This window comes from Neolamprologus multifasciatus, chromosome 14 (assembly GCF_963576455.1).
Source record: "Neolamprologus multifasciatus chromosome 14, fNeoMul1.2, whole genome shotgun sequence".
NCBI lineage: Eukaryota > Metazoa > Chordata > Actinopteri > Cichliformes > Cichlidae > Neolamprologus > Neolamprologus multifasciatus.
This window is the reverse complement of record NC_140452.1, coordinates 26,540,179-26,560,821: the sequence shown is the minus strand read 5'-3', so window position 1 is coordinate 26,560,821 and position 20,643 is coordinate 26,540,179. Positions and strand designations below refer to the sequence as shown.

Here is a 20,643-nt window from a genome sequence, read left to right as displayed (position 1 = left end):
AATGTAAATCCCATGAACATGCAAAGAGATGTTGTCCTTGAACATCCTTCAGCTTCTTCACTACCAAATGGCTTGCTAGTTTCAGCAATTGCAGTCACTTTACCACGCAAACGTCAGTGTCTTCTCCCTGTCGTAGTGAGAAATGAAACCAACCATGACATTGTCATACCCCCCAAAACACCTTTGGCAGATGTTAATGCTATCGTGCAAGTGCTACACAAAGAGCAAACTGTCAGAGAACCAGACTGCTCTAAATTTCAAGCTAAGTCTTCCTCAGAACTGAGCTTTGATTTTGGAGATTCGCCCTTACCCACTGAATGGAAGGAGCGAATTACAAACATGTTAAACGACATGCCAAATATCTTCTCTCAGAATGAATTGGACTTTGGACACACTGACAAAGTCAAACACCATATCAAACTCAGTGATGAGACACCCTTTAAACAAAGAGCGCGTCCCATACACCCCAATGATGTGGATGCTGTGAGACAACATCTACAGGAACTCCTTGATTCTGGTGTTATACGAGAATCTGAGTCCCCGTTTGCTTCCCCCATTGTTGTCGTTCGTAAAAAGAATGGTTCTGTTCGTCTGTGTGTAGACTACAGAAAGCTGAACCTGCAGACCATCAAAGATGCCTATGCCCTTCCAAAACTGGAAGATGCATTCAGTGCTCTTGCGGGTTCTAAGTGGTTTTCGGTTCTAGACCTCAAGTCTGGATACTACCAGGTTGAGATGGAGGAAGCAGACAAGCATAAGACCGCATTTGTTTGCCCACTGGGATTTTGGGAATTTAATAGGATGCCCCAGGGGATCACAAATGCGCCTTCGACGTTCCAGAGATTGATGGAGAAGTGTGTAGGAGATATGAATCTCAAAGAGGTTCTGGTGTTCATTGATGACCTGATTGTCTTCTCATCATCCCTGGAGGAACATGAACAGCGTTTGAAACATGTCCTGCAACGACTGATGTCATATGGCTTGAAACTGGCACCAGAAAAGTGCAAATTCTTTCAGACCTCGGTAAAATACCTTGGTCACATTGTTTCCACAAGAGGGGTAGAGACTGACCCTGACAAAGTTGAGGCCTTAAAGACCTGGCCTATCCCCAAAAATCTTAAGGAACTTCAGTCCTTTTTAGGATTTGCTGGATATTATCGAAGGTTTATTCAGGGGTACTCTGTCATTGTCAGACCACTTAACGAACTAACCTCAGGCTATCCACCAATTAGGAAGCGGAACAACAAGCCAAGGACAAACGCGAGTATCGCAACCCAAAGGAACCCTTTGGTCAGCGTTGGACACCTCAATGTCAGGAGGCCTTTGACCAAATAATAGCAAAGCTAACCTCAGCTCCAATCCTGGGATTTGCAGACCCCCAGCTTCCATATGTTTTACATACGGACGCCAGTACCATTGGCCTTGGTGCTGCATTATATCAGGTACAAGATGGACAGTCCAGGGTCATAGCTTTTGCAAGTCGTGGTCTTTCAAAGAGTGAGAGGAAGTACCCAGCCCATAAGCTGGAGTTTTTGGCCCTTAAGTGGGCAGTCACAGAAAAATTCTCTGACTACCTATATGGTACAGACTTTGTAGTAGTGACTGACAGCAACCCTCTTACGTACATTTTGACCTCTGCAAAGCTTGATGCAACAGGGTATAGGTGGCTGTCCAGTCTTTCCACCTATTCATTTAGTCTCCAGTACAGAGCGGGAAAACAAAATCTGGATGCTGATGCGCTCTCGCGCCGTCCTCACAGTCCACCAGAGGATGATTATGCATCTAAGAAGGAGAGTGAGAGAATACGGCAGTTCACACTGTACCATCTGAGCAACCCTGAGAGTCCAGAGACTGTTCCCTTGGATGTAATTCAGGCTATTTGTGAGCACCATATGGTCACCTCAGCCGTAGCTAATGTTGGATCCACCACTTCTGGGTTGACCTTAGTTGAATCCCTCACTCACCAGTCCACAGCTATTCCCGACTGCTTCCAACAGGAGCAAGTGGATGGGCTTCCCATTGTCCACTCAATTACTGTGTTACATAAGACTATCAGACTCTCAGAATTAACATTGATTTTACTGACTGGTGAGTATCTGCTGACTTCATACCTGTTGATGTGAACTACCTTCTCAGTACAGAAAACCCAGAGTTAACCCAATAAATTATCCGAATAAGCTGAAATCTTACTTCATGGTACAGACCTCGAAATACATTCCTAACACAATAAATCTAGGAAAGTCATTTCTAGCATCAGTGTTTTACAATGTGGAGAATTTAATTCACATTATGAAAACAGCAAAGGCATAGTGGAAATGGCTGATGCACACAGACTATGAATTATGCACAGAACAAAATCAACAAAGGCTGCAGGGACAGAGAAAGAAGTGAGTGACAGGGGAGGAGAGAAGCAACTGCAGGGACAATGTAACTCTGTCACCTTCACACCACAGTCGATCAGCAGGCAGAGCTCATTTAATCAGATGGACTGACAAACATCCAGACTGTCTGAAAACACACACACTGGCAGTTCAGTTTCTATCACTTCAAGGGAATTTTCATCGTCTTACAATCATTTTCTAGAAACTTAGCCTTGACGTAACCTTGCAACAAGTCTCTATACAATCATTACAGTGTCTTTTTGTCTCCATCCCCTTTTTAGGTCCCCATGATGTGACTGTGAAAACATGAGCAATACAAGTACACACACACGCGTACTCACAAACACACACTAGTACACCCAAGAGCACATGGCATATGCTTCATAATGTGACCTTCTGCCCCCTGGAGGTTTGAATTCCCCTTCACTGTTGTGCCCTTACCCAGCATTCCCCTGCTGTATCCAATAATACCATGGCCTTTAGATTAATATTTTTCCCCACTTGGCTGATTGAATTGATGTCTGTTTTAATTCAGCGTGAGTAATCAAACATCGGCGGAGTGCATTTGCGTGCGTAATAACTTTGGAATCTAGGTTAAAGGGGGATGCACTTGATTCATGCTTTTTGTTCGTCGCTCTGGAGGCTGATTGAACACAAAACTTAGCTTTCAGTTTGATATTTATTCATTGTAGTGGAGCGTTCATGACTAACACGCACTGGGTTGATGTCAAAATCCATTTCCAAGGCTACATTCTGGTACAGAGCGATCACCGTCTCTCTAAAATGCTACTTACAGTGTCACAGTGCATCAGTATCTCCCCGACTAGTGTTAACATTAGTCTAGAGAAAATGTTAAATGCATATGTTCTGAAATGAACATTATGTTGTCACCATAACCTACATAGTCAGGGCCATATTAACGACATAATGAACATACACACACACTGAGGTAATTTGCTGTCTAACAAACACTCACTGATGCTCTTGCACAACTGAAAGGACTCACCCACGCCCCACAAACAGGCACACACACTCATGAATAATAAACTAAAGGGCATGTGAGGGCACTCTGTTGAGCTCATATCTACATGGAATTTGCCTCTTCTTTCTCTTTCCATCTGTGCACTTTGGATCATTTGAAAGAATGCCTGTGTGTCTGTGTGCATGTGTGTTTCTGTTTTAAACCCACCATACACCTTGTAAAGATCAGGTTGAACCTTTTTGCTTGCAGAACTGAATTAATTCTTCGTTGCACTGATTCAATAAAGTGCTGGAAATAGTCCTCTGAGATTTTGGTCCATGGCGGCATGACAGCATCACAGTCGCTGCAGATTTCTTGGCTATACATCCATGATGTGAATTTGTTGTTCCACCACATCCCAAAGGTGCTCTAATGAATTGAGATTTGCCTGTGGAGGATATTTTGGTACAGTGAAAGAAATCAGTTGGACATGATTTGAGCCCACAACACAAGCTTGTTTGAAACTGTAGCCTCAGTTTCCTGTTCGTTGCTTTCAGGGGTGGAAGAAGGTGTGGTCTTCTGCTGCTGAAGCCCATCTGCTTCACAATTGAGGGATGCTCTTCTGCATACCTTGGTTGTAACGTTAGCTCCTCTGACCTAAGACATTAACCAGGCACTTGTTCATGTGGATCCATATCATCTGTTCTCATGATATGGATCTAGTCCATCCATCCATAGAATCACTCATTAGCATCATCACAATAATGCTGATCCACGATCATTGCAGTTGACTGTCACATTGTTGTGATGTCATAGCTTTCCAAAGTAGGCGCGGGGAAGACAAAAAATGCCTTTTTTATATAAAAAGGAGGAAGCTGCTGTACCGAATGAGAGCCGTCACAGGCACAAGGACGCCCTCTTGCTATGAGACAGATCTTTCAGATCATTCTCTGTTAACCCTAAAGATGATTATTCAAGAAAATCCCTGTAGATCAGCCTGTCTGGCACCAACAACCACACCAAGCTCAAAATCCCCTTTCTTCCCATTCTGAGGCTCAACTTGAACTTCAGCAGGTCATTTTGACTACGTCTGCATGCCTAAATGCTTCAAGTTGCATATTCTGCCATGTGATTAAACTGATGTGCATAATAAAGTGGTAAGTGTACAATTCGGTTGCGCCAGGTTTGGATCTTCCATACATAAAAGCCACTACACTTTACTTTTACTTCTTAAAATATAATATTTAGACACAGCACCAAAAAAGCTGGGCTTGAAATTGCTTTTAAGTGTTTAAACTTGTGGTCAGGATTTTTCCTCTTATAAATTATTAAAGCATCATAAGAACAGATTCATTGTTTTAAGGGATCACGAGCCAAAAAGGTTAGAAAAGGCTCTGTATGTTTTGTCAAGTCACAACTCCCCTCGGCTCACCCCCACAGAGCTGGCAGGACTTTAAAGGGAAAACACATTTAAAGGTCACAGAGGGCACTTGACTGAATTGCATCTCTTCCTTTGGGGTGTTCATGTGCTAATAAAAGCATTTTTATTAATATCTTGTATGTAACCCGCAGTGTTGGGACTTACAGTAACTACGTTATTATTGTGGTAACGAGCACGGTAACTAGTTATTATGCCAAAATCAGTAACGCGTTAGTCGTTACTGGGATTTAGATAGGGTCGTTACTCGTTACTTCGTGTGGTGGCTATCGCGGAGCTTCCACAGATTCAGTAACATTAGCAAGTGTTGGAGGCCAGCAGGTGGATGAGAGAAAGGGGACGCAGAAGGAAAAGAGACCCGAGGCGGCCGCCGATCCAAGTGTGAACTGAACTTCAGGTAAGAAGTTATGACCTGCAGTCTATCTGGGTCAGATATAAACCAAGTTTAGGTGGAGTTTATTTTCGTTATTCCGACTTTTTCCGCACTGCGTACTAGCTAGCATGACGGAGTTTCTATACAGCTGGGTGGGTGCTATGATGTTAGGGATGTTGAACTTTATTTTGTTCATAAGTTATTAGAATTGCCAACCGTCCCGTCTGGTATTCAGAGAAAATATTACACGTTTCTTATTGAGGTGAAAAGGAACAGTTTGTCCCGTAATTCAGCTACAATGAAAAAGACACAAAGCTGGAGTTATTCTGTGTCTTTGCTGCACAGCTGCCTCTTCTTCTTTCGTCAAAGGAGCTTGCAAAGAAAAGCGTCTGGACTTCTTTAAGTTACTTGAAGACGTTTCACCTCTCATCTTCTTCTTTCATTCTCTCTCCCCCCCCCCCCCCCCTCTCCTGTTTCTACTTCAATCATAAAAACTGATCAATGATCAGCTGATCGGCTCTCTTGTTTGTTTATCGTCCACTTTGCACCAGAAAGAGGAAACCAGCCGATGTCGCGTTAAACAACAGCAGCACGTTTAAGCTTGATCAGCTGTTGTTAGAATTTATTTAATATTAATTTCTAGTATCAGCTGATGTTTGCTGGAGCCACAGCTGTAAAGCTGCTGGTCATGATGTCGGTTTGGTTATCTGGTGAGAGGGAAACATGAAGATGAAACCAGGAGATGTCCTTACTGAATCATCAGAGCTGAACAGGTGATGGAGAAACAGGTTTACCTTTTAGGTGACATGAATGAGTTGAAGGGAAGTTATGAACTGTTTCTGAGAGACAGATAACCCCAGGATCCTTTTTTAGGTAGCTGACAGCTGGTAACTGTGCAGGTGCGGATCTAGCATTAACAGGGAGAGGGGGGGCACAAAGAAATACTTTTCTTTCTTATTCTCATTTAAAATATCTAGCTTTTAACAAATAATTATCTGAATCTTACAACAAACGATTGATAGATTGATACATATATACCATCAAAACAGTGAACATCACTGTCACAACAGCGTTTGTTTTCATTCAAAAGCTTTATGATTTTTCCTATAATGGTGGGCCAGTCTCTAGTCAAAATGCCCGGGCTGATTTTTTGTCCCAGTCCAGCCCTGTATGCAGCTCATCTGCAGTCTGGTGTTACCTACATCTTCCTATTCAGAAGGCAGAATTTCCGAGTTCTGAGTACAATCAAAGCACCACGACTGCAGTTTTTGTGTTGGATGTAAAAGGCGCACATGACGCTGTGACGTAGGCTAGAATCATGGCAGCAGTCAATGACGGTCCAGGCGTGGGATTTCTCTCGTGGAAATATGCACATTATCTTTTCCTTTCTATTGGTAGGTGGCACAGTGCACTTGTGGCAAGTAAGCAAGCTAGAAGACTGGCAAAGTTATGGAAGCAACACATTAACAAGAGAATTCTGAGTAAAACCAAAGTTACTTTCCCTAGTAACTAGTTACTTTGAAAGTAACGAGTAACTTGAAGTAACTGAGTTACTTTTGATAGAAGTAACTAGTAATGTAACTAAGTTACTAATTTAAAGTAACTTACCCAACACTGGTAACCCGTTTTTGGGAGGTTGAAGTCATGACTGGTTTGGTTTGTTTTATTTTTTCTCCACACAAAAAGACTCCCCACAAAAAAATTGCCTTTGTTAGAAAGCACAGTTGTAGATAGTGGACAGAGAGCAGACGTAGCAAAGGGCCTCAGGCCAGACTCAAACCCAGGACCACCTCCTTTGATCACCTGCTCACCCCATAAGCTAAACTGACACCCGGTTTTATCTCTTTTATGGTTAAAACTAAGTTCAAAGGTTTCATTGTTTTGCATGCTAATGCGGGGAAATGCTTTCCTACTTAACAAAATTTCTAATTTCTTTCTTATTTGTGTGTGTCTGAGTGAACGGACTGCTCAACTTGACCACCGACAAGCACGCTGACCTGGAAAAGGTCGTGGGCAGCCAGCTGTTCTATTAGGTTACCATGGCAATAGCCACAAACTTTAAAACACACACACAGGCCCTCGAACGCACATATGCCAATATGTCCCCAGGCAAATGCTAATAGCGAATTGCCATATGAGCTCCTTTAGCCAGGTTGATCCAACAGAGATACAGACTCCCATCACACTCCTCTCTACACCCCCTTTCTCCATTGGTGGGCACAGAGGGGTGATGGAAACGGTCTGAGCTGCCAGATCTTCTAAACCAACACAACAACGGAATAAGTTTAGTCTGTGTTATTATTACACTGACTGTAATACAGTGAAATATGTTGGCAGGATTTTGCAAAGAACCACTGATGAGAAAGCCCCAGGGAACGAATGACAGAAATATAGTTCATGGAAATGCTAAGCCAGCAGTGTCTCCAAATATAAAACACACATGGACACTAATTTTTTAAAACCACACTATGCAGTCTTATTGATTTACTTTATTGAATAAGAATATTTTATTTCCTCTGATTCCCAAGTTGTTTTTTTATTCAGTTTTGTCAGTGTGGACTCTCAGTTCACACTGGATGTTTTTTTAAGTTTCTAATTGAAAAAGAAACATTTTTAAACATTTAAACAATTAAAAAGATTCATATTCAGGTACAAATTAAGATTAATGAGCTCTAACAAGCTGAGGTAAACAACAGAGAAGGCTTTACTCAAGCTCATCCCCCTCTCGTCCTCTCCGGAGACGACCAGGCGATTCAGGCAAAGAAGCTACGTGTTACTTTTTTTGCCTGGGGGCTGAGCAGCGATCCACAATGTCCCAATCACACTCGCTCAAACCACTCGCCAACACGGCGCTTAGTCACAGATGACGAACTTGGAGAAAAACAACAAGCACATGACAGCAGTTTCTACCAGCGCACAAGGAGCATGAACAGGATTACCTTCAAAACAAAAAATCATTTAACAGGAGCTGTTTGAATGATGACACTCATTTTCTACCTGCTGTGTGCACACTCTGATACATTGAAAAATATGCACTCGTATCAAATCCAAGGGGTGCTGACAACTCTTAAAGCACTGTAAAGCATTTGTGAACAAGAATTTTATACATATTTAAAGAAAAACACTCAAAGATCTCGGATTCACATAATTAAAAAGGGAATAAAAGAACCTAAGCATGTGTGCATTACAAACATATGCGCTTGGGGTGATGCTTGTTGACATGTGACTTATTCAACCATTTTTTTCTGCCACAGTTAGTCCTGTATGTGCCAGCTAGCTCAATACAGCATGCAGCTGAAACTATAGCTTATTAAACTTAGTATTACTTACTTGAGGAATGCATCCATCAGAAACAGAGAGGACTCGGATTAAAATTATTTATAAAGCACTCAGAGCTAATAATCAATTCGCTTGGGAGTTTCAAAAGAGATCAATAGTTCCCATTATGCAGTGGGCATTGCAAAGCAAGCATGACCTTAGAATCATGTAAACACAGAGCATGTGGGGGGAAAGCTTGAAAAACTGTTTGATTTTTATCCACGCTTCTCTTCAGATGTCACAGATGTAGAATCAACCAAACACAAATGATAAAAAACTCTCTTCAACCCCCTCAGCCATTACTAACTCTTTAAAGAGTCTGTCAACATGACCAAACATGACTTCCTCTCACAGAGACACACAGGTAAGGTTACCTGTAGGCCATGCCTGTCTGACTCTTCACCGTGTCGTGCAGCGACAGCGAGTGGAAGTTGAGGAACTCCTCCAGCTGCTTGAGCTCCACCACACCGTTGGGTTTGTTTGCCGTCCACAGCATCATAGGAGGGTAGGGTCGCGTTCCCGTCCCCATAGAAGTCTTTCCGACAAGCCTCCCCTGTCCCAGGCCTTGAGCCTGGACCCCACCCTGGCCTCCACCCTGAATCCTGGACCCTTTCTGTTTCGGGTTGGGGATGTCCGGGCACGTTGCCTTGTACAAGTACATGTTCCAGCTTTCTTCTTCACTTTATCCTCCCCTTCAATCGCTCCTTTCTGCTGTTCGCATGTCCCACAATCATGTGCGCTCAGATTAATCCAGGTAGGCCCCTCACCCACGCACAGCTACACGGAGCAGAGGAGCGTGTGCGTGAGAGCATCTGATTAAATCTTAGTGTGAAGTATTCCTCCAAAATAAAGCTGCACAAGTCCTCCTCATATTAAAAACAAAAACAAAAGAACATCCAGCCCTGAAAGGAGCCTTTTTTTCAAACTGAAATCTGGAGTCCAGTCTGTCAGCAGGCTGCTCGTCCACACTGGGAAAACAGGTTACTTCCTTACATGTACTTCTCCATGCACCAGGCCATATATGTTGTCTGCTCATATACACACATGAAGACAGATTAACAGAGGGCCAAACACACAGTCCCTCTCCTCTCACACACACATGCACATACGTAACACACACACACACCCACACACTGATGCTGTCACTTTGCCCCCTGCTCAGCCAGTCTACATTATAAGCTCAGTTTGGTTTTGCTCCCTATTAAATAGCATGGGAATCTGGGACATTTTTTTCTCCCTCCCTCCCTCTCACTCTCTCACTCTCTGTTTCTCTCTCACTCTCTCCTTCCTTTTACCCCTTTTTCCTCTCCACCCCCCACCCCCTTATCCTCTCTCCCACCCTGCCTTTCCTCATCATCCCTCTTTTGTCTCCCAGTATTCCCTCCGTCACAAGCCCTTTCACTTACTCCTGATTTTCTCTCTCGTCTCTCTTCCAGCATTCACGTCTCCTGCCATTTGCTTTTTGTCAGCCCGTCTCTCACACTCGTTGCACTTTTAAAGCAGTCACTTTTTTCCACTTTCAACAACCTTTAAATTCATTTTTTTTCATCTTTTTTGCCTCTCTTTTCTTACCCTGCCCTCTCTTTCTGCTCCTTCTTATTCTAAACAATGTGTACTCTGCCCATAACAAACACGTAATATAAACACGCAGACACGCATACTCGAGCAGGCGCTTGCACACGGCCGATGGCGTGTTATTCAGTGTAAGGGCGGCGTTTTCATAATTAGGTAAACCAAAAAAATAAAGTGGAAAAGCCTCTGTTTTCTCGTCTTTCCTTCTTCTTGACTGCACAAACACACACACACACAGTATATAATCTCTCCCCTCTAGCCTTCTCATGGGAGCGTTCGATGACATCATGTCTGGTCCTCCAATGAATTGTGGGAATCATGAGGAATGCCACTCTTCCATATCAGGAAATTTGAGTTAAGATACACACTGTCACTCTTTCCACAAGTAGACACATACACAGATAATGGAATTTCAGTCTTCCATCATCTGTGTATGTGTCAGTATACAGCAAATACTGCCCGACTGCTCCTCATTGTATCCTGCAGACATTCAGTGGCAACAGCCAAAAGCTATATGCAGGATCTGTAGAATCTACGTGATAAAAGAATTTGTTTGAACATGGGATATTTCATTTTGGGGGGTTTTTGTTTGTTTGTCTTTGGGTTTTGGGGGTAAAAACCTCAAGGCTGACTCTTCTGTACCTGCAGGACGTGAAATTATGGCTATTAATGCAAAAATGACACATGGAGGTTGGTAAAGAGGCAGCTGTGCTTGTTGTCCAGCAGGGTGGGTGGAAAACCTGATCATGCCTGGCAGCTGGAAGTCATCTGAGCTTATGCAACGCCTGAGTGTGTTTACAGTGTATTTATGGACCTGGAATATTCACGTCCATACTATGCATCGCACACACCTTCAACGCACATACATTCAAACAACAAATGCTCTCTGTTGTATTAAAAGCTCCAATTAATTTCACTCTTTTTCTCTCTGTCTCACTTGGATTTTTTTTCTGTTCTGTTTTATATTTTAACATTTTTATTTTGGCCTCTGGTGTTCACAACAGTCACATTCTCCTTTGAGGAGCTCAACATTTAGGCAGGTGAGTCACTGATGAGGAAAAGAACAAAAAAAAACAGAGGGCGAATGATGGAAGAAAAGCAAAAGAGGCACCAGGACGGAGAAGCTGGGAGAGGACAGTTTGGGGGCATGTGTGAGCAGCAAAATTAGGCATAAACAACTTTTTTGTCTGAGTCCTTGTGAAACAGTTCCTCCCCCCTCATTTATTCTCTTTTAACTCTTTAGTTCATACGTTTCGACTCTCATTTTAAAACCAGCTCATTGTTCCCTGAGATTAATTAGTCGTCTCTTTCATTTTGTCCCCACCACCCCCACATATCCTCCCTCCAGTGAGCGAATCCCCATATAAAGATTGCATATTACCGAGCGCCCACGGTATGTTAGGAACAGGACAAGTTTAGCAGCTTGCGGACGATGTTTAAAAGACACACCGGTCATGTGTGTGGATGCTGTAACCTCGTATTATCTGCAGTGTAATAAAACAACATTTCTGTGTTGTTTACGTGCAGGAGAAGAAGACAAAAAAAAGCCTCGTCTTTGCCATCTGACTCAATGGCAGCAATAATTATGTCAGCGATCAGTCTGTAGCCCTCAGGGACTGTCCTGCTCCTGTTTAACACCATTGTGCTGGCCTAAATTCCCCCACTAAATCCCATTGTTGTTATCAATGAATATCTAGATTAATGCTGAGAAGAGTGAGGCAGACAAAATGACATAAGAACGACACACCGATACATGGCAAAGACGGCCGTTGTGTTTTCAAGTACTCTTTTAATCATTGAAGAGGTGTGATCTAACAAGAAGAGAACATATTATGTGACTGATTAATATTTTTAATACTTATCTCAGTATTACAGTGTTTCCATATTATGGGATGGATACTTTAGCACACATGTGTGCAAAAGAATCCCAGCTGTGTGAATCAAACTGCCGATCTTGACACCATCCCCGTGTTTCATTCATCAAGCTCTACAGGAACATGTGTTTTTGTTCTGCAACAATAGTATCGTGTTGCCGCACCTTTGTCGCACCTGGTGCCGAAGGTATCAGGAAATATAATCTCAATACACGGTCGGACGAGGGCGACGATACTGTTGGCTGTCAATATTCGGGTCAGTCGAGTTTTATTCCTAGAACTGTTGCTGCCTGGCTCACTGTACGCTCTGAAAAAGCAACAGGGTTTAATGAGATATTGATTCAGCTCAGTGTAAATGGAAACACAGCTACAGTACAAACTAATCGTAGCTTGTGAATAATTCCAGCCCACAGGAGTTATGTGCTGCTTTTTATATGGTCCATTTCCATGAAAAGCATTTATCGACAGGGACGTGTCTATGTAGTTTTAATTCAAAGAAGGAAAGACTTTGTTAACAGATTGGGTGCTAATAAATTATTTGACTCATCAATCTAGGTCACTATGTGCAGACCACAAAAAAATACAATATTTAAGAGGTCAGAGGAGAATGTTCAGACTGCTTTAAGCTGACAGGAAGACAACAGAAAGTCAAATAAGCACTTATTTCAACCAAGGTATGCAGAAGAGCATCTCTGCAAATTTTGAAGCAGATGGGCTACAACAGCAGACCACACCGCTTACCTAAGGACAGGACGCAGGCTAACCAAAAATGGACTCTTAATTTCTGCTGCAACATTCACATAAACAACATGAAAGCACAGATCCATCCTGCCTTGTATCAGCAGTTCAGGCTGTTGATGTGTGGGGTATTTTCTTGGCACACTTTGGCCCCTTGTACAAACGAATCATCGTTTAAATGTCAAAGCCTACCTGAGTATTGTTACTGATGATCCCTTTGTTGCTTGCAGCAGAATAACGCTCCATGACACAAAACTCATTTAAAACCGGTTTCTTGAACATGACGTGAGTTCAGTGTAGTCAAATGGCCTCCACGGGCACCAAATCTTAAGCCAGCAGAGTACCTCTGGGACAAATTTGCAGCAAGTGTGTGATGCTGTCACATCAACATGGACCAAAATCTCTGAGGAATGATTTCAGCACCTTGTTCAATCTGTGCCATCAAGAATTAATGCTGCTCTGGAGACAAAAGGGGGTCAAACCTGTTAGAAGCCAGGTGTACCTAATAAAACGTTGGGTGAGTATACTGTTGCCTCAATTTGGACATGAACAGAGTGTTTGCATTGTAACACCTAGGCTATATTTTCCAAAGCTTGTCCCTGACAAATACTCACCGTGTTCTATTTAAAAACTAAAGTAATCCATAATATCTTTGCAATAAAGGGTAAACAAACAATGATGAAAGTAAGTTTACGAGGTTATTTCTCACTATCTGGCTGCAAAAGAAAATGAAAATTCAGCCGCATAATTAATTTGGCTAAGCAGAAAATGTTAATTAAATTTTCAATACCTGAACAAAAGCAATTAGGGAAAACATCGTATAAATACCCTGTTTTGTCAAAGAATAAATAAATGTGTATGGCTATGGTGTAATAAATTTGTGGCACAGAAAGGAATACATTAGCACAGGGGTAGAAAAGGCAATTTATAAAGAAGTGGTTACAAAGCAGATTATTTCTCGTTATGGTCTGTCCCGAGTTTCAAGAAGAATCACCAGAGAGCTAAAATCTGCATCAATTGTTCTGATTTAAATTAAGGCAGAGCAGATAGCCAGTCATCGCATGATGTTTGGCATCACGTCAGCGGCTCAAAGCGCAGCGCTGGCAGATGTGTGTGTGCGTGTGTGTGTCAGGCACGAGTTGGCTGACTGGCAAGACGGAGACTTGTAGAGGGGTTCATGCATTTCTAGGTCAGAGGAAACTGTTATCTGTTCTTTCAAGTAGAAGGCTGCATCCGCAACATAACAGTTGAGTCTAAATGATCGGACAAAATGATCAGTACAGATTCTCTAAACGGAAACAATTATAAAGTTTTTTTTGTCTATGTTAGAAAGGGTAAGTGCACACGTGTGAAGGTCGTGCTAATCTTACAGTGATTCACACAGTGTTGGTTTTATTGGTGGCACATTGAGCTCACCACTTTAGAAACATGCCCATTAAATGCACTCACACACTCGCACACACACACACACTGTCCTCACACGCGTGTTCCACACGCAGCTGTAGTGCTGTCAATCAAACCGCGAGAGGCTCTCATCACACTTTTATGAGCCCGTAAATAAAGAGCATGTGAAGTGTGCAGCCCCAAGCATGTCATCGGAAAGACTGTTTAATACCATTTGAAGCCACATTTGAAAACAGCACTCCGATGCTTAATGTGCATTTTTCGTTAGGCAAGTCGGGCTTATTTTTACTTAATTCTTTGTTATAATGTGCCTTTGTGCAATTTTCTGAAACAATTTGAAAGCAACACAAAAAAGGCAAAGAAATATTTTGTGGTAATATCACAAACAGGCACCAATGCACTGAGTGCATTATTCCTGCAAATTTGCACCGGGATGCTATGATGACAGCGTAACACTACCATTATGATGCACATGCATCATATTGGTAATGCAGTACAGTATATTCTTTTTGCAAACTATTCCAAGCTGCCTTTTTGTTCTTTTTTACAATTATTCCTAAATACTGCTTCCAATTTTCCAATAAGCCAGTGTAGGCAAAACACAATGTGCAACACTGGAGAAAATAATCTCCTTTGTAAGTTTACAACTGAGCCACACACACAGTGTGTGCACGTTTGTGTGTGGGTGTACAGTTTGATTCTTTGACCCTCCGCCAGTTAATTTTTATGAAGACTGAACAAATAAATTTGGATTATAGCAATCCTTTCTGAATGGCTGCTCTGCAACATAAATGAATCCATCAATATTTGTGAGACCTCAACTTTATTTAATCACAGCGTGTCCCTTGCTGCTTTAACATTCTGGTCTCTTTTCCCTGCTCTGCTTTGTTTTTTCGAAATTAAAGGGAACAAAACCAAAAGCGGCGGAGAGGCCAGAGAATATAGAGAGGGAAGAAGAAGGAGGGAAAGGAAGAGGCAGGACTGCAGACTGATAAATGTGGAGCTTTAGGCTTGAATGATTGGAATGGGACACAGATGGATTAGGCATTTAGCAACAAGAGAGAGCAGTGGAGCGATGAGAGGGGGAGACATTGCAAGGGGGCTGGGGGAACCCGATACTAAAAATATCCATGTGTTAGGGAAAAAAGAAGAAGAAAAAAAGACACTCGCTGCTAGTCTACGTCAAAAAATTGGGATTAGGAATCAACGCTATTGGTGCTTCCTGTCTGTCAATCACACATAAAAGAATGAAAACACTCCCTCCAGCCTCCATGTTTTGTCACCATGGTGGTGGAAGATGTCAACACCACCAGCGAGACAGATGCTTGCTATTAGCATTAAGGACAGATCCGGTGACACAACTTTAAGCCGGGGTCGTAATGACCAGCGTGACTGCTGTGACACACAAATGAAACGGTTGGACGGAGGGGGAACCGCTTGTCATCAGATAGCCATGAGGATCCAGCACAGAAATACTTGAACAATCTAACAGTGTGCATGCACGCACTTTATGAATTTCCTGACAGTTGCACAAACAAACTTACAGATGACAGTGTTAATGATGTGTAGATAATCATAAAAAAGACTTGACGCGTGTGTTCGTGTCCGTTTTCGGGTTTGTGTGTGTGTTCCAAAGTACATGATTCACCTCACAAATGATTTGTGCTCATCAACAAGCTGCACTGTGTAACACGTTAGGCCATCAGTCTGTTTGCACTCTCAAGTATCTACAATCACTCACTGACAAGCATGCCCACACACACTTAGACAGGGTTTAACTGACCTGTACAGCATGCCAGTCTTTTGTGCAACTGTCTCGTCTTTGCCCAGGCCAAACATTTTCAGGTACCAGTTGGTCTCCATCTCTCTGATTACTGCTGCCTTGTTTCTATGCTGTGCCACCTGTTTCCCGGAGGAGGAATTGCGCTTGGCATCCTGGGAGTTGCTGCGCTGGGCTTTTAGCCCACTGAGAGAGGCCACTGAGTGTTTTCGGTGCACGTGGGGAGGCTGGTGCCCTCCGATGCCCCCTCCGCTGCTTCGGGCAGCTAGCATGGCCCCAGAGCGTGGCCCCCTCCCCTCAAGAGCAAAGCTCCGGGATCAAGGTGAAAAGAGCACACTTAATGTTTCCAAATGTTTCTCGATCCTGCACTTTCGTTTGGAGATGACGGTTACTCCAGCCTCAATGAGTGATGCATGTCTCACTGTCCTGTAATCACCCAGCAATGCTCTCAGTACTTTTTAGATACCTTCTACCAAACTATCTGAAACTGTCCTTAGATCTTCTTTCTCTTTGAACTTGGTTCTTTTTCTCTCCTTTGTGCCTGTCAGTGTGTCTGTCTGTGCAGAGTGCTCCCTGGTCTCTTATAGCCTCATCCAGCTTGAAACAGGATCCCAGTTTCCTTGTCTCGTCACAGCCTGCGCTGGCCTAAAAGGAGGGAGCCAAACATGACTGGGTGTCAACAATACATACACACTCGCACAGTCTCTCACACACACAGGAGTACACAACAAATCTGAGTTCTAAAACAGGTGAAAGAAATATAAAAAGACACGAAAAGACACAATAACAAATTGTGTATTATGAGCCCGAGCTCATAATACACAATTATAGAGAGAAGTTGTAAATTGGAAATACACACTGCACGTGATTGTTTGAACCACACACCCCTTTGCTTCTTTTTCATCTATAGCACTGACACCAATGCAGCAATTTAGATATTAAAATATAAACAGGGAAACCCAGTTTGTAAATATTCACAGTAGATTAGGTGACCAAAAAAGAGAGTCAGGGCATGGAACTGCTGTGTAGATCGCTATGTTATTTCAACTTGTATTGCATGTGTAAATTCTGTGTGTGCATGCTTGCAGATTTGCATGTAAGGACATGTGATTTCATTTTTCTAAGCAAAGTTTGATGCTCAAAATTGAACCCAACATTTCAATAACGTTTTTTTTTTAAACCATAGTCAGATGTAAATTATATTTCCTGCCAGAATGTGCCAGAAACCGGTGAATAAAACAGCAAAGCACAATGGTGCAAAGAAGGGGGAAAGTGAAGGTGAATGGAAGGACCCGATCGGTGCACTCTTTCAAGCATTGTCTGCGGAGAGGAGAGGGATAGCATGCTGATGAGATGCAAATTAATGTCAGGAGAGCACAGGACCTACGGGGCTATTCGCCACCTGACTCAACATAACGCTAGTCAAATACAAGCAGTAAAGTAAAAGCAAAAGCAGGAAAGCAGAAAGAGGATTTGGGCTTATTGTGGAGTTCATTTAAAAGCAGGCTTAGTAAAGTGCTGTCACTTGAAGGACAAGAGTGAGCTTTGCGGGAAAGCTTGGCACATAATGCAGTCTCAGAACTTTTGCTAACTTTCTCAAGTGTCTTGACTTCTGACAGAGGTAGACAAAAATGCTGCTCTTTTATATTGATCCATTAGTGGTTTATTAACCAGCCAACAGACCTTAAAAAGCAAATGCATGCACCAGTTTAAATGCACAGTGGACACCCAAAGATTGGTGTCCTCAGAGGTCAAGTGAATAGATCAGTGATGGAGTGTCAGCCCTAAATTATTCAACTAAGTAATGGGAGCCTGATAGCTCACTGGACATGTGAGGGGCCCAGGGCAAAGGTTGGGGTCAGTGCTGGCTACAGGGTGAACCTCCGCCTGTGGTCAGCAGCTAATTTGGATTGAAAACTTGCTGGGACTTTGCACTTTGTTGTTTACGCAGTATCTTTTTAAAATGTCTGATATATTAAAAAACAACTTAAAATATCAGAAATATATATAAAATTACAGACATGTTTCTTCAGTTTTTACATCTGGTTCTATGAAACACTGCATCCGTTTTTTTTCTTTTTCTTTTTCCATTTAACCAAAGTTGTTAATCGGCTGGGGAATTTCTGCTTGTTGCGCCTTTTCTATGACTGCTAGGTCACCTGTAGGGTCTTCAGCCAGACGCATTCAATATTCAAAATTTCACTCTTTCCTTCTTCTGTTGGTAGAGCAGAAAAGTCTCCCTGTCGTCTCCTGCAACTAGATCTCAGTTTAGGTTTTACGTCCAATACTTCTCTTCTTTCCACAGTAAGAGCCAAAAGCTACTTTCTCTGACTTGTCAGCCAAGTCTTTCTGCCTTGTTCCAGTTACTCCTCACGTACCAACATCAGTGGCATCCTGCTTCCACAGGTTAGGTTATGGTTCTTCAGCCAGATCACTGCACTAACAGCAAAGATCTGAGTATGTCAGTCATTTCTTATACTAACTTCTTCCTTGGGACAGTTAGCTCAAAGACAATTTTGTTCTTCGTCTTACTGGATGAAGAATTACTTACTTACTCACATTACTACGCAAGGGAGGAGACATGAGTTGAGCCTACATCCTTTTTTGGGTTCAAACACAAAGAGGTCGCTTGTTGCCCATCATTTTGTCAATAACAACTGGTTCCCAGAAGACATTCCAGGCTCCAGTTGTCCAGATAACTCTATGTATTTACACAGATCAGTGCAATCCTACACTTGGAGTCGCTTCAGTTGCTTGCCTAATCAAATCTAAAAATAGACATTAGGTGAAATGTACCAGAGTTAAAGTGATCCCTCTCCTTTAATCTCAAACATTGTTCTGCCATAAAGAGTGTCATGTTTGCAACCATCCTTCACATTACTGCCATCTTGTGGCTACAATTGGCTATTGCTACTGGAAACTGCTTGCCTTGGATGCTGTATGAAACTGTAGCAGGTCTTCATTTTACGACCCATAAACAATGACAAGAGCTTGTCAAGCTGAGAGGCCCAGAGACTTTTCTAGTTATCTTTGTTTGTTCATTGTGGATAATCTTTCCATCTGTGATGGGAGACTAACAGGAGACTAGTGTGAGAATTAAGCTGCTGCTGAAACTACTTTCATTGTTCAGTTATGAAACAGCTGGGAATAGAAAAGAGATAAGCTTCTGTCATTTATCAATAGATAAGTTTTCTTACTGACCACAAGTGTTGGGTTCATTACACAAAAAAGTAATGTATAACATTTTACTTGTTGCTAATGCATTAACTATTTTATTTATTTAAGAAAGTAATTTGTTTCACAACTCTCATAAAACTACTAAATCACACATTACCAGTTAACAATCTAAACCTGAGGCAACAGTTCCACACACCAACATAAAACCCTGTGGTAATTAAGATAGACATAAGGTCTTTAATTTAGTGTGCTAGTATGAATACAAAGCAAACATGAAAACCAGCCTAAAGACACTTCAAAGCAATCATCACAATGATTCTACCTTAGAAACATGAACAGGTAGAAACGGAAGCTGTAAACCTGACTGAGCATCACTTTTTTACCTGTTGAAATTCAGGCTCGGTCTGCTGGGCTGGGGTCGGACCACATCAGCTTTATAATCACTCTGAGTGCTTAGCTTAGCTTAGCTTAGCTTAGCTTAGCTTAGCTTAGCTTAGCTTAGCTTAGCTTAGCTTAGCTTAGCTTAGCATTAGCATGCTGTCCTGCTTGCAAAGAGCTGAAGTTGTGTTCGAGCTTGGACGCTGTTTGCACATAACTGTCACGCTCTTGTCCTGTGCAATAAAAATAAAAGTAATGTCTATATCTCCACTTCTCAAGAGCTTTATATAGAGCTTAATATTTTTGTGTAGAATATTTATTTTTACTTTTGATAATTTATGCAAATTTGACAATGATAGTTTTCTATGTAGTGGATCTTTCTTAGTGTTTTATTGCTTCTTTTGCTAAAGAAATGGTTCTAAAAACGTTCTCCACCACTCCTCATTGTCAGATAATAGTAGAGAATTTTTTTTGATTGTATGGTAGATGTTTATTTAATTATACAAATAATAATAATTTACTAAGACATCCATGTAGAGTGCATGAAGCTACAGGAGGCTATAAGCATATTTAAAGAATCAAGGACAGCATAAAATGGTTATTATTTGTCTTGTTAATAGGTGGAGGGTGCTGTTTGTGTCTGTGTGTGTCTGCTTCCCTTTCTGCAAAAGTCAGTGCAGCCCTCTGACATCAAATCAAGTTTCCTTCTTCTTACACTGGAGAGTAACATTCAGGCCGATAGTAGTTAGAAGTGTTATGTGTTTGTTGGCCAGGATTTCACATGGCTCAGAGCTTTAGCATCTCCCAGTGTTAGGAGTTAATTTCCTCCTAGCTTAGTGCGTCCACTTTTGGTCTCTTGAGATGAACCAGCATATTTCCAAAGTTCACATGGACCTGCACACACCACCTCTACTTGGAGACCTGTTGTCCTTCAAGGTAATTTAGAAAATTTGTCACACAGTGTGTATCGAACCTGACCCGTGTGCAATGTTGGAGTCACTAGGGTGGAAATTCTAGCACGAACAAAATCCGTCATTCGTGTTGTTTTCATGAGCTCTCACGGAAAGGTAAACTGATAGTACTACTACTATTACTACAGCAAATACTACAGTATAGGTGGATATGCAGACTACATATATATAGAGAGAGAGGGGGGGGAAGGGTGAAATGCAGTAAAGGAATGGTGAGAGGGTGATAAAGAAAACGTGGTGGCATTATAGAGTTTAAACAAAATGACACACAAACACAC

The 20,643-nt window shown here is 42.1% G+C and overlaps 1 protein-coding gene across 2 annotated transcripts in view; it reads right to left on the bottom strand.

Annotated features, from left to right (window-relative positions):
- Positions 1–16,494, bottom strand: part of kcnab1a (potassium voltage-gated channel subfamily A regulatory beta subunit 1a) — a 121,989-nt gene extending 105,495 nt beyond the window's left edge. The window contains exon 1 of one of the 2 annotated variants that reach the window (XM_085131724.1): positions 15,843–16,494. In XM_085131724.1, coding sequence (XP_084987850.1) covers positions 15,843–16,111 — 269 coding nt within the window. In that variant the 5' untranslated portion in view covers positions 16,112–16,494. The other variant, XM_085131723.1, reaches the window with a different exon arrangement.
- Positions 16,495–20,643: the final 4,149 nt, after the last annotated feature.